The sequence below is a fragment of the Rattus rattus genome, chromosome 8 (genome assembly GCF_011064425.1).
Source record: "Rattus rattus isolate New Zealand chromosome 8, Rrattus_CSIRO_v1, whole genome shotgun sequence".
Lineage (NCBI taxonomy): Eukaryota > Metazoa > Chordata > Mammalia > Rodentia > Muridae > Rattus > Rattus rattus.
The window spans coordinates 112,917,419-112,931,191 of record NC_046161.1 but is presented as its reverse complement, the minus strand read 5'-3'; the positions used below and the strand labels follow the sequence as shown (position 1 = coordinate 112,931,191).

Here is a 13,773-nt window from a genome sequence, read left to right as displayed (position 1 = left end):
CGTCTAGTGTTTGAGGGTGTGAATACAACTTGTCTCTTCTGAAACAGGAGACAGTGATCTCGTAGGAATCTGCACAGGCAGCCACCTCACCCCCGACCTCCCACCCCAGGCCTCTGGGTCTGTCTGAGGCACTGGGCACATGTGGGCAGGGTGACAGATCGAAGTTGTAGAGACCATTCACTCGTGTCCTCAGGGCCCAGAATTCCACCAAACAGAGCATGAGCAACAGGAAGTACCTATGAGAACCCTAAGTGCCCAAGAGGGCAGAGTTGGTGGATGAGAGGGACAGGGCCTGCTGTCCAGGGCTACTGTGACCGAGACCCTGGATTCTCCTGGGCTCCACCCTGGGGGCTACCACCTCAGCAGACTGCAGAACTTCAGGTCTCTCTGTGAACAACCAACAGATCCAGATGAAGCATGGGGCCCATATGATCCCAGCCTTGAAGGAGAAAAGACTGGCCCTATGGGTACCCTAAGTGCCCATGGGACCTGTGCACTGGGATGCCGGGACACCTGCCACCCTTTCTCAGGACAGCAACACATAAAGAAGAAGCTGGGTCAGGGGCAGAACTGAGTTTATTCTCCATCACCCATCTTGATCAAATGTCTACTGCCCCCACCCTGGGACCATGGGCGTGTCACACACACAGGCAGGCAGTTAAGCTCCACACACCTGGGCCTGGTCTTCCTGTAATCACCCAGACCCGTGAGGGGACGTGGAGCTGGTCATCCCTGGGCTCCAGGCCCTCTATGACTTCATGGGAACTCCCTGCCAACTGCTCCAAGACCAGAGCAGCCCACATCGGTTCAGAGGAGCAGGCCCAGGGCTAGACTTGGTCTAGCTGGGCAGGAGATCTCAGCCAAGCCTCCCCAAAGGCAATCTGTGCCTTGGGCCTGGAAAGTTGCTGCCATGTTCCAGTCCCCTCATGCTAACGTTGGGGGAATTGACCATCTCTTTAGAAGTAAGGTGTAAAAAGCTGGGGAGATGAGAACCCCAATTCCGCTGCATGGGGGTGGGGGGTTATTGCATCTGGCAGTAAGGGACTGCAATACTTGTGGGCAGGGCAAGGAGTATAGCACCAGACATGCAGGGGCCTCAGAGAGAGGGCTGTGCCCCATGCCGGCCAGTGCCCAGAACCCCTGTCTGGCCCCTGGGGAAGGGTTTGTGAAGGTTCTGGAAACCCAGCTACCAGGACAGGGTTTCATTCCCAGCCTCTGTTCTTCAGATCGCTGTCTATTGAATGGCCAGGGCTTCTGGACCCATGAAGATCACCAAGGCCAGTAGGGATAAGGGTTGGTGACCCCTTGAGTTGGTCAACTCTTTCATTCCTTTTCTTTTATTATTTTTTGGAAAATGTTAGCTAGCTCTGGAGAGCTGCCAGGCACTGGGGCCAGAGGTTAGAAATAGCAGGAAGGGTCCCTGAGGACATCATGGAAGCCCAGAGGTTAGGGGTACCACTGGAGGAAGAACTACACTGAAGGAGCTTGGAGCCCAACCTTGGGCAGTGGGGCAGAAGTGTGCAGGCAAATGGGACAGGGTCTCCCCAGTGGACATGGGGGGCTGAGGGTACACTTGCAGCCTGGCTCCTCAGGCTAAGAAAGGGTGCCTATCCAGGGATAACTGCTCGTTCAGTGCCTCCTCGCCCAGAAGACAGCCAACTCAGCCGAGCGCCTTGGGCCTGCCCACACCTGTACAGAATAAAGTGCTTCGTTTATTGATGATTAAAATGTCCCCAGCCCACTGTACCAGCTCCATCGGCCTCTGAGGAGGTCAAGGGGTTCAGCACCCTCTGCCAGCCCCATTGGGCATAGGCCTCTTCCCAGCGTGGCCATGCTGGGAGTGGCAGGGAGTGGTGGGGAGGGAGTAAGGTGCAGAGTGTAACAAACAGAAGCTTATAAACAGTGGGAGATCAAAACCAGGAAACGAGCGAATGGAACCTTCCTCCCATTAAACGCAGGAACAAGGACATTAAATGACAACAGAGAGGGGTGAACTACTACTGCCTGCCCCCCAAGGGCAAACACCGGGCACTGGCTGAGCTCCCTGCTCCCGTGCCAGCTTCTCTCCCTGGCTGTGCCATGGCGCCCCAGGCTCTGCACAATGCAAGAGGCACCAGGGTCCAGCGAGTGGCGGTAGTGGCCTGGCCCCGAGAGGAGAGGCCGCCTCATGTGGGCTTTGGGGAGCAGACATAGATACATGTGTCTCCTGGTGGGGCAGTCCAACCAGGCAGGCTGGGAAAGGACAGGAGTGCCCTGCAGATGGCTCCCTGTCCCCTGCCCCACAGATAGCACCATGAAACCCTGAACTACTTGCCTGAGGCTCCTTTGGGGCCCCTCCCTGGGATCTCATTCTCCTGCAGGAACCCTAGGAGCTGGGGCCTGTGAATCAGGTCCCCTCCCCTCTGGAGGCTTGGTCCCCAGCACCCACACTCTCTCCAGGATCTGGGGCCCTTTAAAAAGTACAGTGCAGGCTGGGGATTCCTGAGCCTGCCTGGTAGGGATGTGAGAAAGGAAACCCATGGGGGCCAGCCCCCACCTGCCCCACTCTGCCTCTCGCAGAGAGGCCTTCACACTCCCCTGCCCAGCCACGCACACTGTCCTGCCACGTCTCCGTGGGCACACGCAGGACTCCTGGGCTTCACAACTCCCTTTAACAGGGATGCACTCGAATCCTCCCCAAACCCTCCCCTCCTAAGGAGTCAGTTAGGGGCACAGGGAAGCCAGGGACGGGCAGGTGAAACTGACCCAGGCCCTGCCTGGCTCTCAGCCATGCCCGCAGCCCAGAGCTCCTCCTGCCCTTGTGTCTGTTGCCTCCAGCACCCCTCACCTGGAGGGGTGCTGCCCACCAGTCCCTCTCTGTTCCTTTCTTCCCTAAGACAAGGAGTAAAATCTCCAAGAAGCTGCACCAGGACCCAGGGCCAGGGCCATCCAGCTGCAGTCCAGCCCCTAGTCTGTGTCTGCTGGCCCCGGCCAGGAGGGTCTGTGCTGGGGGTCAGTTAGTGTCCAGCCTGGGAGGTGCTGTGGGGAAGAGCGGGGCTGTGGGCTGCAGGTGCGTGGCGGGCAGGGAGGCAGGGTCACCAGGCAGTGGGTGGCTGACACGGAAGCACTTTTCTTTGTGTGCCTTCAGCATGTTGGAGAAGCGGAAGCGCTGGCCACACACGTCGCACGGGTATGGCTTCTCTCCTGTGTGTGTGCGTCGGTGCCGTTTCATATTGGGGCGGCTGGTGAAACTCTTGCCACAGATCTCACAGATATAAGGCTTCTCCCCTGCAATGAGGGAGGGGTAGCAGGGATGTTCATTCATGGCCAGCCCTAGGTCCTACCCCAACCCACCAACTCAGGATCAAGGCGCCAGGGGCGGGGGGGGGTAAACTGAGACTCTGGGGGGGGGTGAGGAGGGCACGCACCTGTGTGTGTCTTCATGTGCTCATCAAAGTACTGCTTCATGTTGAAGTCCTTACCACACCACTGACACATGAACTGCTTGTGGCCAATGTGGATGCTCATGTGGGACCGCAGCTGGTACTTGTACTGGAAGCGCTCATTGCAGTTCTGTGAGGAGGGGGAAGAGCTACAGACACCCTCATCCTGCCTTACCCAACCTAAAACTAAGTGTGTGTGTGCATGCGTGTGTGTGCATGTGTGTGTCCATGTGTGTGCATGCACATGTGTGTGTGCATATATGTGCATGTCCATGTACATGAGTGCATGTGCATGTGTGTGTGTGCATGTGTGTCTGTGTCCATGTGAGGCTAGAGGTCCGGTGTTTCCCCAGGTGCCTTCCACCTTCGCTGTTTTTAAGACAGGCCCTCTCACTGGTCTGACCTCCCTGTTTAGGCTGTGCTGACTGGCCAGTGAGCTCCAGGCACGCACTTGTCTCTGCCTCCCCAGCGCTGGGACTACAAGCATGTGTCACCGTCACCGTCACCATGCCCAGACTTAAGTTTTTTTTTTAACTGATGCTCAAGTTCTCATGCCTTCAAAGAAGCATTTTCCAGACTCAGTCTCCCCAAACCCACTCAGTGACAGGTGGGTCTTGAACTCCTGCTCCTCCTGCCTCTGTCTCTCCAGACCTGGGACCACAGGCTTGTGCTGCCAGGTCAGGCTTGCGGCTCCCTCTGACCTCCCTTCCTCCCCCCTCCCTGAAGATGGGGGTGGGTGGAGGTGGGGCTCTCCAGGGCACCCCACAGCCAGCAGCCAGCAGAGCTCACCTCACAGCGGAAAGGCTTCTCCCCCGAGTGCTGCAGCGAATGGACCTTCAGCGACATACTGCGCTTGAAGGACTTCCCACAGGTCTCGCAGGTGAAGGGCATGTCCTTGGTGTGGGCTGCGGGTGGGCACCAGACGTCACTTCTCCGGGGCACCTACCTGAACCCCCACCTCCAGGCCTGCCTTCTGGCAGCCCCGCACCCCATGTTTTCCTGGAGGGTGATACTGACTTCAACAGCACACCCAGGCTCGGGCCCAGCGACACTGAAGGCCAATGAACCGGGAGACAGTCCTCCCAGCTTAAAAAAAAAACACCAACCTGGTTACCCAGCATGCTCCTGGCCAACACCTGGATCCCAGGGTCCCCATCCCATGCAGTTTACACTTTCCAGTGGAGGAAGGGAGGTATGTCTGCCAAGGACTGTCTATCTGTCTGGACCACTCCGCCCTGGAGCTTGGAGCCCAGTTGAGTGAGAAAAGGTGACCACAGAGTCCAGACACTCAGCCAGGCCCACTAGAGGCCGTGCAGCCTTGCCTGTGAGTGGGGTGGGTAGCACTCTTGGGGAGGCCTCCTTACTGTGTCCAGGTGTGACCCCTGGGGGAGGTTGCACTCAGGAGATGCCTGAAGCCCTGTGAGGGCCAAAAGGTGAGAAAACATGAGAGGTCTAATGGCAGCCACAGAGACAGGGCTGGGCCAGCTCATATGGAGTCGTGTGATTCAGGGAGGCTTCTCCTGTCCTCGGGCGGACAGATACCGTGCCGGGATCCACGGCTTGCCCAGCAGTGTGCCAGCCGAATTCCCATCTGCCAGGTTTCCCAGGCATCCTGAGGCACTGGGCAAACTGCCCATCCGTGCGTCGCTTTCCTAGCCCTTCCCCTCACCTGGATGCAGAATCCTGACACAGCCGGCAGCCGGCCCATCCTCTGCCCACACCTGCACCGGCAGGGACTCACCAACCATGTGCTTGCGCACATGCGCCATGGTGTGAAACTTCTTCTCGCAGATCTCACAGGAGAACTTCTTCTCCGCGTAGCCGTGCACTATCTTGTTGTGTTCGTGAAGAGACCACAGCTTCTTGAAGGCTTTGCCACACGTCATGCACTACGGGAAAGTTAGAGCGCTTTGGCTGCAACCTGGAGCTAGCCTTGGCCTGACTGGGGCAGGCCTGCTTCTCCACCTGAAGAATGCTGGTAAGAAGGCTGGATCTGACGTTCCCAGCCTAGCTTGACTCCCTACACACACACCCACTTTGCTGTTGGGGTACCTCTTCTGGGACCCCCTTCTAAGGCCTCCCCCACCCCCTGGCTTTGTCTACTTCTCTGAGGCAGGAGGCTGTAGGCCACATTAGTTATGGCAGCTGTGCTGGGTGGTGAGCGGACCCTTCGGTTCCCCATCAGTGCAGGTTCTACAGTCTGCAGAGGCTCTAGGCCTCCCTCAGACAGTGGGGGCAGGTGGACTGGAAGCAGCTTTCCTGGACTCCAGCCTTGCTCATCCCAGCAGGGGCTCCAGAGACTGGAGGCTGGGGTCTGGGCAGGAAAGAGTAAAGGTTTCGCCCACGTGGTGTGGCTTAAGGTGCAGGAATAGCTGACAGGCAGCCTGGGGCAGGAAACAGGTGCACAGTGGGTGATGGGCAGGTTACCAGGCACACCTTCCCCACTGGCATCCAATTAGCAATTAGTGCAGGCAATTAGCACCCGCCTACCTGGGGCCTGGGTTTTTGTTTTTGTTTTTTCCCCCTTGTGCCAGAAAAGGAGAAAGGCATGCTAGTGTGTATGTACACAAATGCTGATGTGTATATGTGCACATATGCTGGTCTGTGTGCACAAATGCTAATATGTGTAGACGCATGCTGGTGTGTGCGTGTGTACATGATATGTAAGTGTGTGTACACACATATTGGTGTGTGAATGTGTGTACATGTATGTTGGTATGTGTGCACATGAATACCGCGGTGTATGTATACACACATGCTGGTGTGTGTATGTGTGTGTGTGCATGATGTGTATGTGTGTGTACATGCATGCTGGTGTGTGTGCACAAATGCTGACATGTGTGTATGTCCATGCTGGTGTGTGCATGATGTGTGTGTGTACACACATGCTAGGGTGCACACAAACACACAGACATGCTGGTGTGTGTGTGTGTGTGCATGATGTGTGTGTGTACACACATGCTGGGGTGCACACAAACACACAGACATGCTGGGGTGTGTGCACGGAAGGCCTGGCAGCCACCCCAGCCTCCCCCCACTGCCAGTTCTTTCCTCATCCAGCCTTTTTTTCCTCCAGACTCAGGATAGCTGGCACTCCAGAGCTGGACGCAGGAGTCCTCTTGATTGCTATGTACTGCTCTGTACAGTGGTTCAGAGGTGGGCAAGGGTGATGCCCTTTCCAGACAAGCCCCTTCCCTTCTTATGCAGACTTGGGGGTAGCACACAACCTGTGTGACTGCACAGGCAGCTCTGTGGCCCTAGGTTTGTTAAAAGACACACCCCCGGGCAGTTCCTACCGCCCCCCAGCTTCGGGTAACTCTCCACTCTCCCCCACATCCTGTTGCTCTGGCTCCTCTGGGAAAGGTGCTGCCGCCATCCTCTGCTCACAACTGTGGGCCAGAGCACAGCTCCGCCGGCCTCCCCCGGGCAGCCAGTGTGACTCACCACCATGGGACTGTCTGGGCAGCACGGCTCACCTGAATGTTGCGCTCACAGTCGGTCTGCCTGTGCAGCTGCAGCTCGCTCTCCAGCAGAAAGCGCTTCCCACACTGGCCACAGATCTGCATGCGGCTGTGGGTCACGTTCATATGCTTCTCTAGGTACCAGCGGTTGTTGAAGACCCGAGGGCACTTCTGACACGGATGCTGCTGTTTCTCCTCCAGCTTCACCTTGGCCCCCAGCCCGTCAGCTGCCTGGGGTGCTGCAACAGCTCCAGACGCCTTGGGCCTCTTCCCACCTCTCCCTCCAGCCTCCTCTGGCTCGGGGGTGGCTCTGCGCCGGGTGTTCTGTCCCCGGGACCGCGTGGACATCCGGCTGTGCGGTGGAGGGTCCGCCTGGCTACCCTGACACCCAGCGGGACCTGCAGGGTCCTGCCTGCCCTCGGCCACCCTCTCCTCCTCAGAACTCTCCGCATCCTGCTCACTGGGCCCATCCTCTTCATCTTCGTCCTCCCGGTCGCTGGGCCCGTCCTCCTCTTCTTCCTCCTCTCCCTGGCTGCCTCCCTCTTCCTCCTCCTCTTCTTCCTCTTCCTCACCTCCTCCACTCCCTCCTCCTTCCTCCTCCTCCTCTTCTTCTGAGTGTCCCTGCATCCCATCCTCCTGGCCCAGCACCACAGTGGCTGGGTTGGCCCCGGAGCCTGGCTTGCCCTCAGGCCCGGTGGACACATGCAGTGTTTGGTTATTAAGGTTCACCTCCACAATGATCTGTGACTGCTCCTGGTGCCCATAGGTGCCTGAGGCATCCAGTTCTGGCTCCAGCCCCTCTCCACTCTCCAGTTTGCACAGGCTACCTCCCGGGGCCTCGGCTTCTTCAGGCGTCCCTTCCTTCTCCTCCTTGAAGAGCGTCTGTGCTGGCCCAGCAGCGGCAGAGCCCACATCCCCAGCTGTCCCCGCTCCATCCTCCACACGCACAGAGTACGGGTCAGGGCCCTCACGGGCGTAGATCTTGGGGAGGCCTGGGGTGTCTGCCTCCTGCTTGATGTCACAGTAGTAGGGTGGTGGAGGCACCGGGGCACAGCTGGCGGCTGGCTGGGCCAGGGCCACAGGGCCCGAGGGCGCCAGGGACCGAGCGTCCAGCAGCTCCTGGCAGGAGGCGGCAATGTCAGCCATCTGCAGCAGCGAGGCCGCGCTGAGCACCTCGTGCACGTTGGCCGCGTTCACCAACAGTTTGGACGTGTAGATGAAGTTCAGGATCTGCTGCAGGCCGCTGGGCGCCAGCGCCTCCAGGGACAGCTCGACCCGCTGCAGCTGCTTGTTCTGAGTGAAGAGCGAGTGGAAGAACTGGCTGTAGGCGGCCAGCACACCCTTGTGTGCAGGGAACACGCTATGCTGAGGCACCAGCACTAGGTCCACATCGCACAGGTCTGGCTGGAAGAGGCGCTGCTCATTGAGACGGCCCATCAAGCAGGCGAAGTGCAGGGCCACGTCCTCCACCAGCGAGAACTCTGCCGCCGGGGAGTCTGTGGTCTTCTCAACCAGCAACTGTTGGGGCCAAGAGACAGGAGAGGTGAGAGCCAGCCACTGCCCACCCCAGCCCACAGCGTGGGAGGCGCCATCGCAAGAGATGATCTGATCTATCTGTCCAGCCTCAAGCCCGGGGAGGGGAGCAGGGCAGACGCACAGCAGGGACGGGCGCTCCTAGGGCTTCGATGTTCTGGGACCTGTGCCCAGGTGGCTGCTACTCCCTTTGTTCTTCCTCTGTGCACACACTAGGGGTCACCCCAGGATCCTTATTCACTGTGCCCCAACTGGGCTTCCAGCTACTCCTCAGTGTCCCGACCTTCCCAGCATGCTGAGACAGGAGCCTGCCCAACTGTGAGCATCTGAATAGCAGAAGACCCAGCTTCTGCTACAGCACCAAGGCTGTATCTTGTGTGTGTGTGTGGGGTGTGGTGGTGGGGTCACTTGGACAGGAGCCAATGAAGACCTTTAGTGGCTACAGAAGACAGCAGGCCGAAGACATCCAGGCCCACTCCATCCAGCTATAGCAGCTTTTTGTACCCAGGGCCCTCAAGGAGGATGGGCTGTTTTCTATTTGCCACACTCCCAAGAGGAGACCCCAGCCCAGACCCAGAAGCTCCAGGGTCTTGGAGGCTGCACCTCCTGGAGAACCCTAGGGACCTTAGAGACGGATAGGTCAGACTGCCAGACCTTTAGGCTCCTCTAGAATCTGTAAAGGGCCCAGAACAGAGTCCTGCTTAGTTCTGCCAGGGAGGACGCCCAGAGATTGGGCGGTAGAGACCGGCCTGTCTTACTCCTTGCATAGGGCCTGGGGCTCAGCAGACACTGGCCAGTCCGCCCCACAAAGGCTGGCTTTGGATGCTCCACAGGCAGAGCCTGTGGAGACAAAAGCTTTCAGTGTGGAAGTGCTGATGTGTCCCAATGGGGGGTGGGGTGGGGCATAACCCCACCTTCCTTAGAGGTCCCAGGATAAAGCTATCCCCAGTAAGTCCTCTCTCCTGTCAGCAGTGGGCGGGCCAGACAGAGAGGATGGACTCCTTTGTCATTCTGCTAAAGGAGAAGCCGTTTCCAGCTGCAGGTGAGCCCCAAGGAGCCTTGAGCCTTTACCCTTCTGCTGCCAGCAGCCCAAGGCATACCCAATCTTTGCCCTCAGCTCCACCAACAGCAGATGTTTCCTTCCTCAAGCCCCTGCCACCACCCGACAGCCACCCATCTTTGACTCTATCCAAGAACTGCTGGGCCCATCTAGCAGGGACGTGGCACGGAGCCCCGCCCATCCCTCTCTGACTCATTCTGATTCATTCTCTGGGACCAATTCCTGTTGCAGAGATAGAGAAACTGAGGCCCAGAGAGGCATTACCCGTGGACCTTCGGACATCCAGCTACTTGGGTACCCTTTCCTTCTGCCCTGTACACTTCAGAACTTAGAGAGTCCTGAAAGTGAGGTGGGTGGAGGTGTGAGGTGTGAGAACCACCCGAGCATCCAGACAGGGTCACCACACACTCTGCTCCTGCCTCCCTCCCAGTCACTGCACCTGCAGATAACTGGTGTCTGCACTCCTGGGGCGTGCAGGAGGCTCGGGTGTGTGGATGGTGCAGAGAAAGGCCTGTCACAGTACCACATATCACAGGCCTGGAGTGCCCGTTCTTCCTTTACAAAGCTTCCCCAGGAAGGGCCACTTGAGCCTGGCAGAAACCCGGGCATCCCTAAAGTCACATCGCAGCCTGTCTAGCTGTGGACCAAAGACGCTGCCAGCGAGTAGCAGGGCCCCTTCTGGATCAGTGCCCACCAGCTGTGCAGCCTCTGGCCAGATGCTTCCGGCTCCTTGAAGCTGAGGAGGCCTCTCTCCACCTGGCTAAGCCAGCTGCATTAGCAGTCTTTCCCCAGGGGGACACCTGCAGAGGCCACCAAGCTTTTGCCTCCTGAAGGCCATCTGGTGAAACCCGGGGGCAGGGGTACAGGCTCAAGACTTCTGGATGCTTTCTTTGGAGAGGTCTGGGAAACAGGCTCAGAGACGGCAGGGGACCGGCCCAAGGTCACACAGGAGTTTCCACTCCAGCTGTGGGCGCCCCCCACCTATGGCGCGATCCATCCTAGTCTCCGGCAGAGCAGCTGCAGCGCCCACGTGGCCCAAGGCCCGGGCGGGAATCCGACTCCCCCCTTTTCCCCCCATTACCAGCCCCGGGGCGGCGCCGTCCGGACGCAGAGAAGCGCCCCCCTCCGCCCGTGCGCAGCAAAACCTCGGCCTTTTGCGCTTGCACCCCCACCCCAGGAATTTCACCCCCTAGCCGCGCTACGGCGCCGCACTCCGGGCCCCGCACACCCCGCAGATAGGGTCGAGGACCCCGGGGGAGGGGCCAGGGCTCCTAGACCCCGTACCGGGTCCCACTGGGCCGTGCGCTCCGAAAGGAGGCGCTCGCAGGTGGGCGGATAAGCGGGGGGACAGGCAGGGCCCTGCGTACCATGGTGCCGCGGCGCTGGGAGCTCACAGGGCCCGGCAGGATCGCGCTGCCCCCGAGGGCCGGGCCCGGGCCGCTCCATGAAGCGCCGCGCTGGGGGCCGCCCCTGCGCAGGGCCCCGCGACCATGGCCCCGGGGGCGCGGCCGGCCGGGCGGGCGGAGGCGCAGGGCCGCGACGAGTCCGGCCGAGCAGCTGCGGCCCGGGAGCCTCGGGCGCGGCGGGCGGGGGGCGCGGGGCGCCGATTGGAGCCCGCGCGTCAGCTGGGGCCGCCGTCTGGACGCTTAAAGGGCCAGGCCGCCCTGCGTGTTGGCTGGGGGCGCGGACACGCGCCGTCACGATGCGGCTGCCCTCCGGAGAGCCTCGGGGTCCCCGGACCGACCCGGCTGGTGACGTGAGAGCCTTTGGACGGTGCAACCCCACCCTCCCGCGCCAAGCCCCTCTCTACCCTTCTCTGCTGGGAAGTTCGTCCGGGAGTCTAACCCGGGTGTCCTCCCGCTGCTCTGCAGGGGCGGGGCCAGGGTAGGCGTGAGGTCGCTGAGCTGAGCGCGCCGCCCCCCGACCCACCTGCTCCCCTGAGCCAGGCGACGCCGAGGGCCTGAGCCCCGCACCCTAGCCGCGCTCACTTCGCGTACCCTGTGACCCCGGCTGCTCCGACATGGGGGAAGAGTCTGGGGTCCTCGGCTGCTCCAGCCTCCCACGCGTTTTGCTCTGTGTCTCCGGGACCTACCTGGGGCCTCTGGCTGCAGAGCCTCCGAGCCACCGCCGCAGCGACCGAAGCCTTTCAGATGACCTACCTGGAACAGCCGGGTGGGGGCCGGAGGCCAGGCCGGGCCGAGGGGCCCTTCGCGCAGCCTCCGCGCTGGGGAGATGCAGCTCGGCTTGCGGAATGCAGCTCTGGCACCGGCTCCGTGGGGGCAGGGGGCTGGCTGTGCTGGCAGGAGGCTGGGAAGGAACGCTGCCAGGCCCAGCGACAGCAGGGCGGGACTACGGGCTACCACCGTGGTCTCTCCTCCGGACGCCCCGCACCCCTACCCAGCGGCCACTGTTCAGCCTAGTCACTCTCCCAACACTGCTCCTGCCGGGCCATTCCACTCCAGCCACAGCAGTCTCCTTGGGTGTACGCCTTCCTCATGGTGAGCAGGGCAGTGTAGCTCTTCCCTGGAGTCGGGCAGGTGTCAAGTAACTGAGGATCTGTCCCCTAATTCAAGGACCTTTCACGTGGACACAGGGCTGGCTACCACTGAGCAGGGAAGCTGAGTCGGTAGCCTGAAAAAAGGAAGGGACAGAGGAAAGCCCCTTCCTTCACATGCCTAGGGCATGCCCCTCGCTGGGGCAGTGAGCGGCAGCCCCGAATCTGCATGAAGGCACAGATGCCTGACTGAGGCTCTAGGCTGAAGCTGTGAACCTGTCAGTTACCGGATGTCTCCTGTCACTTCCAGCCACCAGTGAGGTGGGAAGGGCAGGCCTAACTACCTACTGGGTGGACAATTAGAGCCCCGCGGAGAGAGAAAACATGCAGACCCTGTGCTGGGAGGCTGGAAGAGCTAGGCAGTGGTCACCGTAACCTCGGGAAGGATACTGGCTCTTCAGGTGATGGCCTTGGCTAAAGTAAAGGGGGGGGGGCCTCCATAACAGCCCTCCAACCCCGGCCAGCTGTCCCACTTGGGTTCTCAGAGCTCTGACTGAGGCAGGAGGGCACACTAGGCTTGTCACCAGCAACAGTTGTAAAGGCCAGAAGCCCCGAGTGTTCATGGCTGCAAAATTAAGTGGTCAGAGGATGGGGTGCAGTCAACTGGAGGGACAAGATGGGAGTAGAGGAAGGATTCTAGGCCACAACCTCAAGCTCCCTTGGTGAGTTAGGAGCAGGAGCACTCACTACTGTGACAGAGATGGGCCCTTTAGACCCCTGAAGCTGGGTGACTCCAGGCCAAACTTCACTTCAGAGAACAAGGAGACAGCCCCAAGCTGCTTGGGGTTCCTGCTCTTGGCTGGGGAAACTAAGCTCACCTGGTAACAGAAATGAAAGGTAGTCCAAGAGGTGGTGGTGCAGGTTGGAGGGGGAATGTACAATACGTGGCCTCCTCCATCTCCCTCAATTCTGGCTGCTGAGCCCAGCACTAATAGGCTACAGCTGCACATGGGTGGGAGCCTAATGCAAACCAGCAGGTTCCCTTTTCCCACACCAACTCCAGGGCCTTAGCAGAAGAGCCTCCCTGGTAGCTTCCAGGTTCCCAGAGACCCTAGTCCTCCACAACCTTGGGCTGCTGTACCTCTTGCTCAAGCCCAACACTCAGTAAGATGTGACCAGCAGCAGTGTCAAGGCCTATGTCCATCACAGCTGTGCAGAGACCTTCAGGTCCTACATGTCTGCCCAGTAGTGGGGGTTCTAGAGGTCCTGGGCCCCAAGTGTTTCCAGACATGGCCTTCATAGAGGCAGCCTCAGAGGTTGAACCTCTTATTTGCACCGGGTGACATGCATCTCTGGGTTCATCAAGTAGGAGACAATGGTTCTCAGAATCTGCATGCGGGCAGCAGGGGTTGAGGGTTAGGGCTTAGTGGACATAGGCACAATTCTAGCCCTTTGAGCAATCACTTTCTGCCATGGTATCTCCAAGTTCCTCGGATTCAGGCTGTGGAGCTGGGTCAGGTTTGGTATTGAGGAAGACAGCATTAACACTGGACTGTTGTAAACCACAGGGAGGAAGCAGCTATGGCAAGAGGCCCTGGCCTCAGAAGAATGCAGCTTGTGCTGTGGTGTACTGATTCCATAGTGCTGAGCTCTCCCTCAAACCTTATGATTGTGAGCTGCTATGTAGGTTTTTGGAAGTGAACCTGGATCCTCTTCATCCACTGAAACCCACCAAGCTCCTACATCCCTCACAGGGCTGTGGGCTCAAGCCTTTCAAAGCTCTGTGAACTCTACAAAGACAAC

At 59.5% G+C, this 13,773-nt stretch overlaps 1 protein-coding gene across 4 annotated transcripts; it reads right to left on the bottom strand.

The window, feature by feature from the left end:
* Window positions 1-558: 558 nt before the first annotated feature.
* Zbtb47 (zinc finger and BTB domain containing 47) lies at window positions 559-11,795 on the bottom strand. 4 transcript variants are annotated; one of them, XR_004388864.1, is made up of 7 exons: window positions 10,844-11,010; window positions 6,899-8,401; window positions 5,164-5,311; window positions 4,212-4,327; window positions 3,408-3,552; window positions 2,828-3,267; window positions 559-1,689 (listed from the first exon to the last, which is right to left on the bottom strand). XR_004388864.1 is itself a non-coding variant. In XM_032911219.1 (6 exons), exons 2-6 carry the CDS (start codon window positions 8,318-8,320, stop codon window positions 2,993-2,995), a joined length of 2,106 nt encoding a protein of 701 aa, XP_032767110.1. In that variant the 5' UTR covers window positions 8,321-8,401; window positions 11,636-11,795; the 3' UTR covers window positions 559-2,992. The 4 variants fall into 4 exon arrangements, 3 of the variants coding, with proteins under 3 accessions (XP_032767110.1, XP_032767108.1, XP_032767109.1); XM_032911219.1 differs by lacking the exon at window positions 10,844-11,010 and adding an exon at window positions 11,636-11,795 and having other exon boundaries at window positions 559-3,267; XM_032911217.1 differs by having other exon boundaries at window positions 559-3,267.
* Between the last annotated feature and the right edge of the window lie 1,978 nt (window positions 11,796-13,773).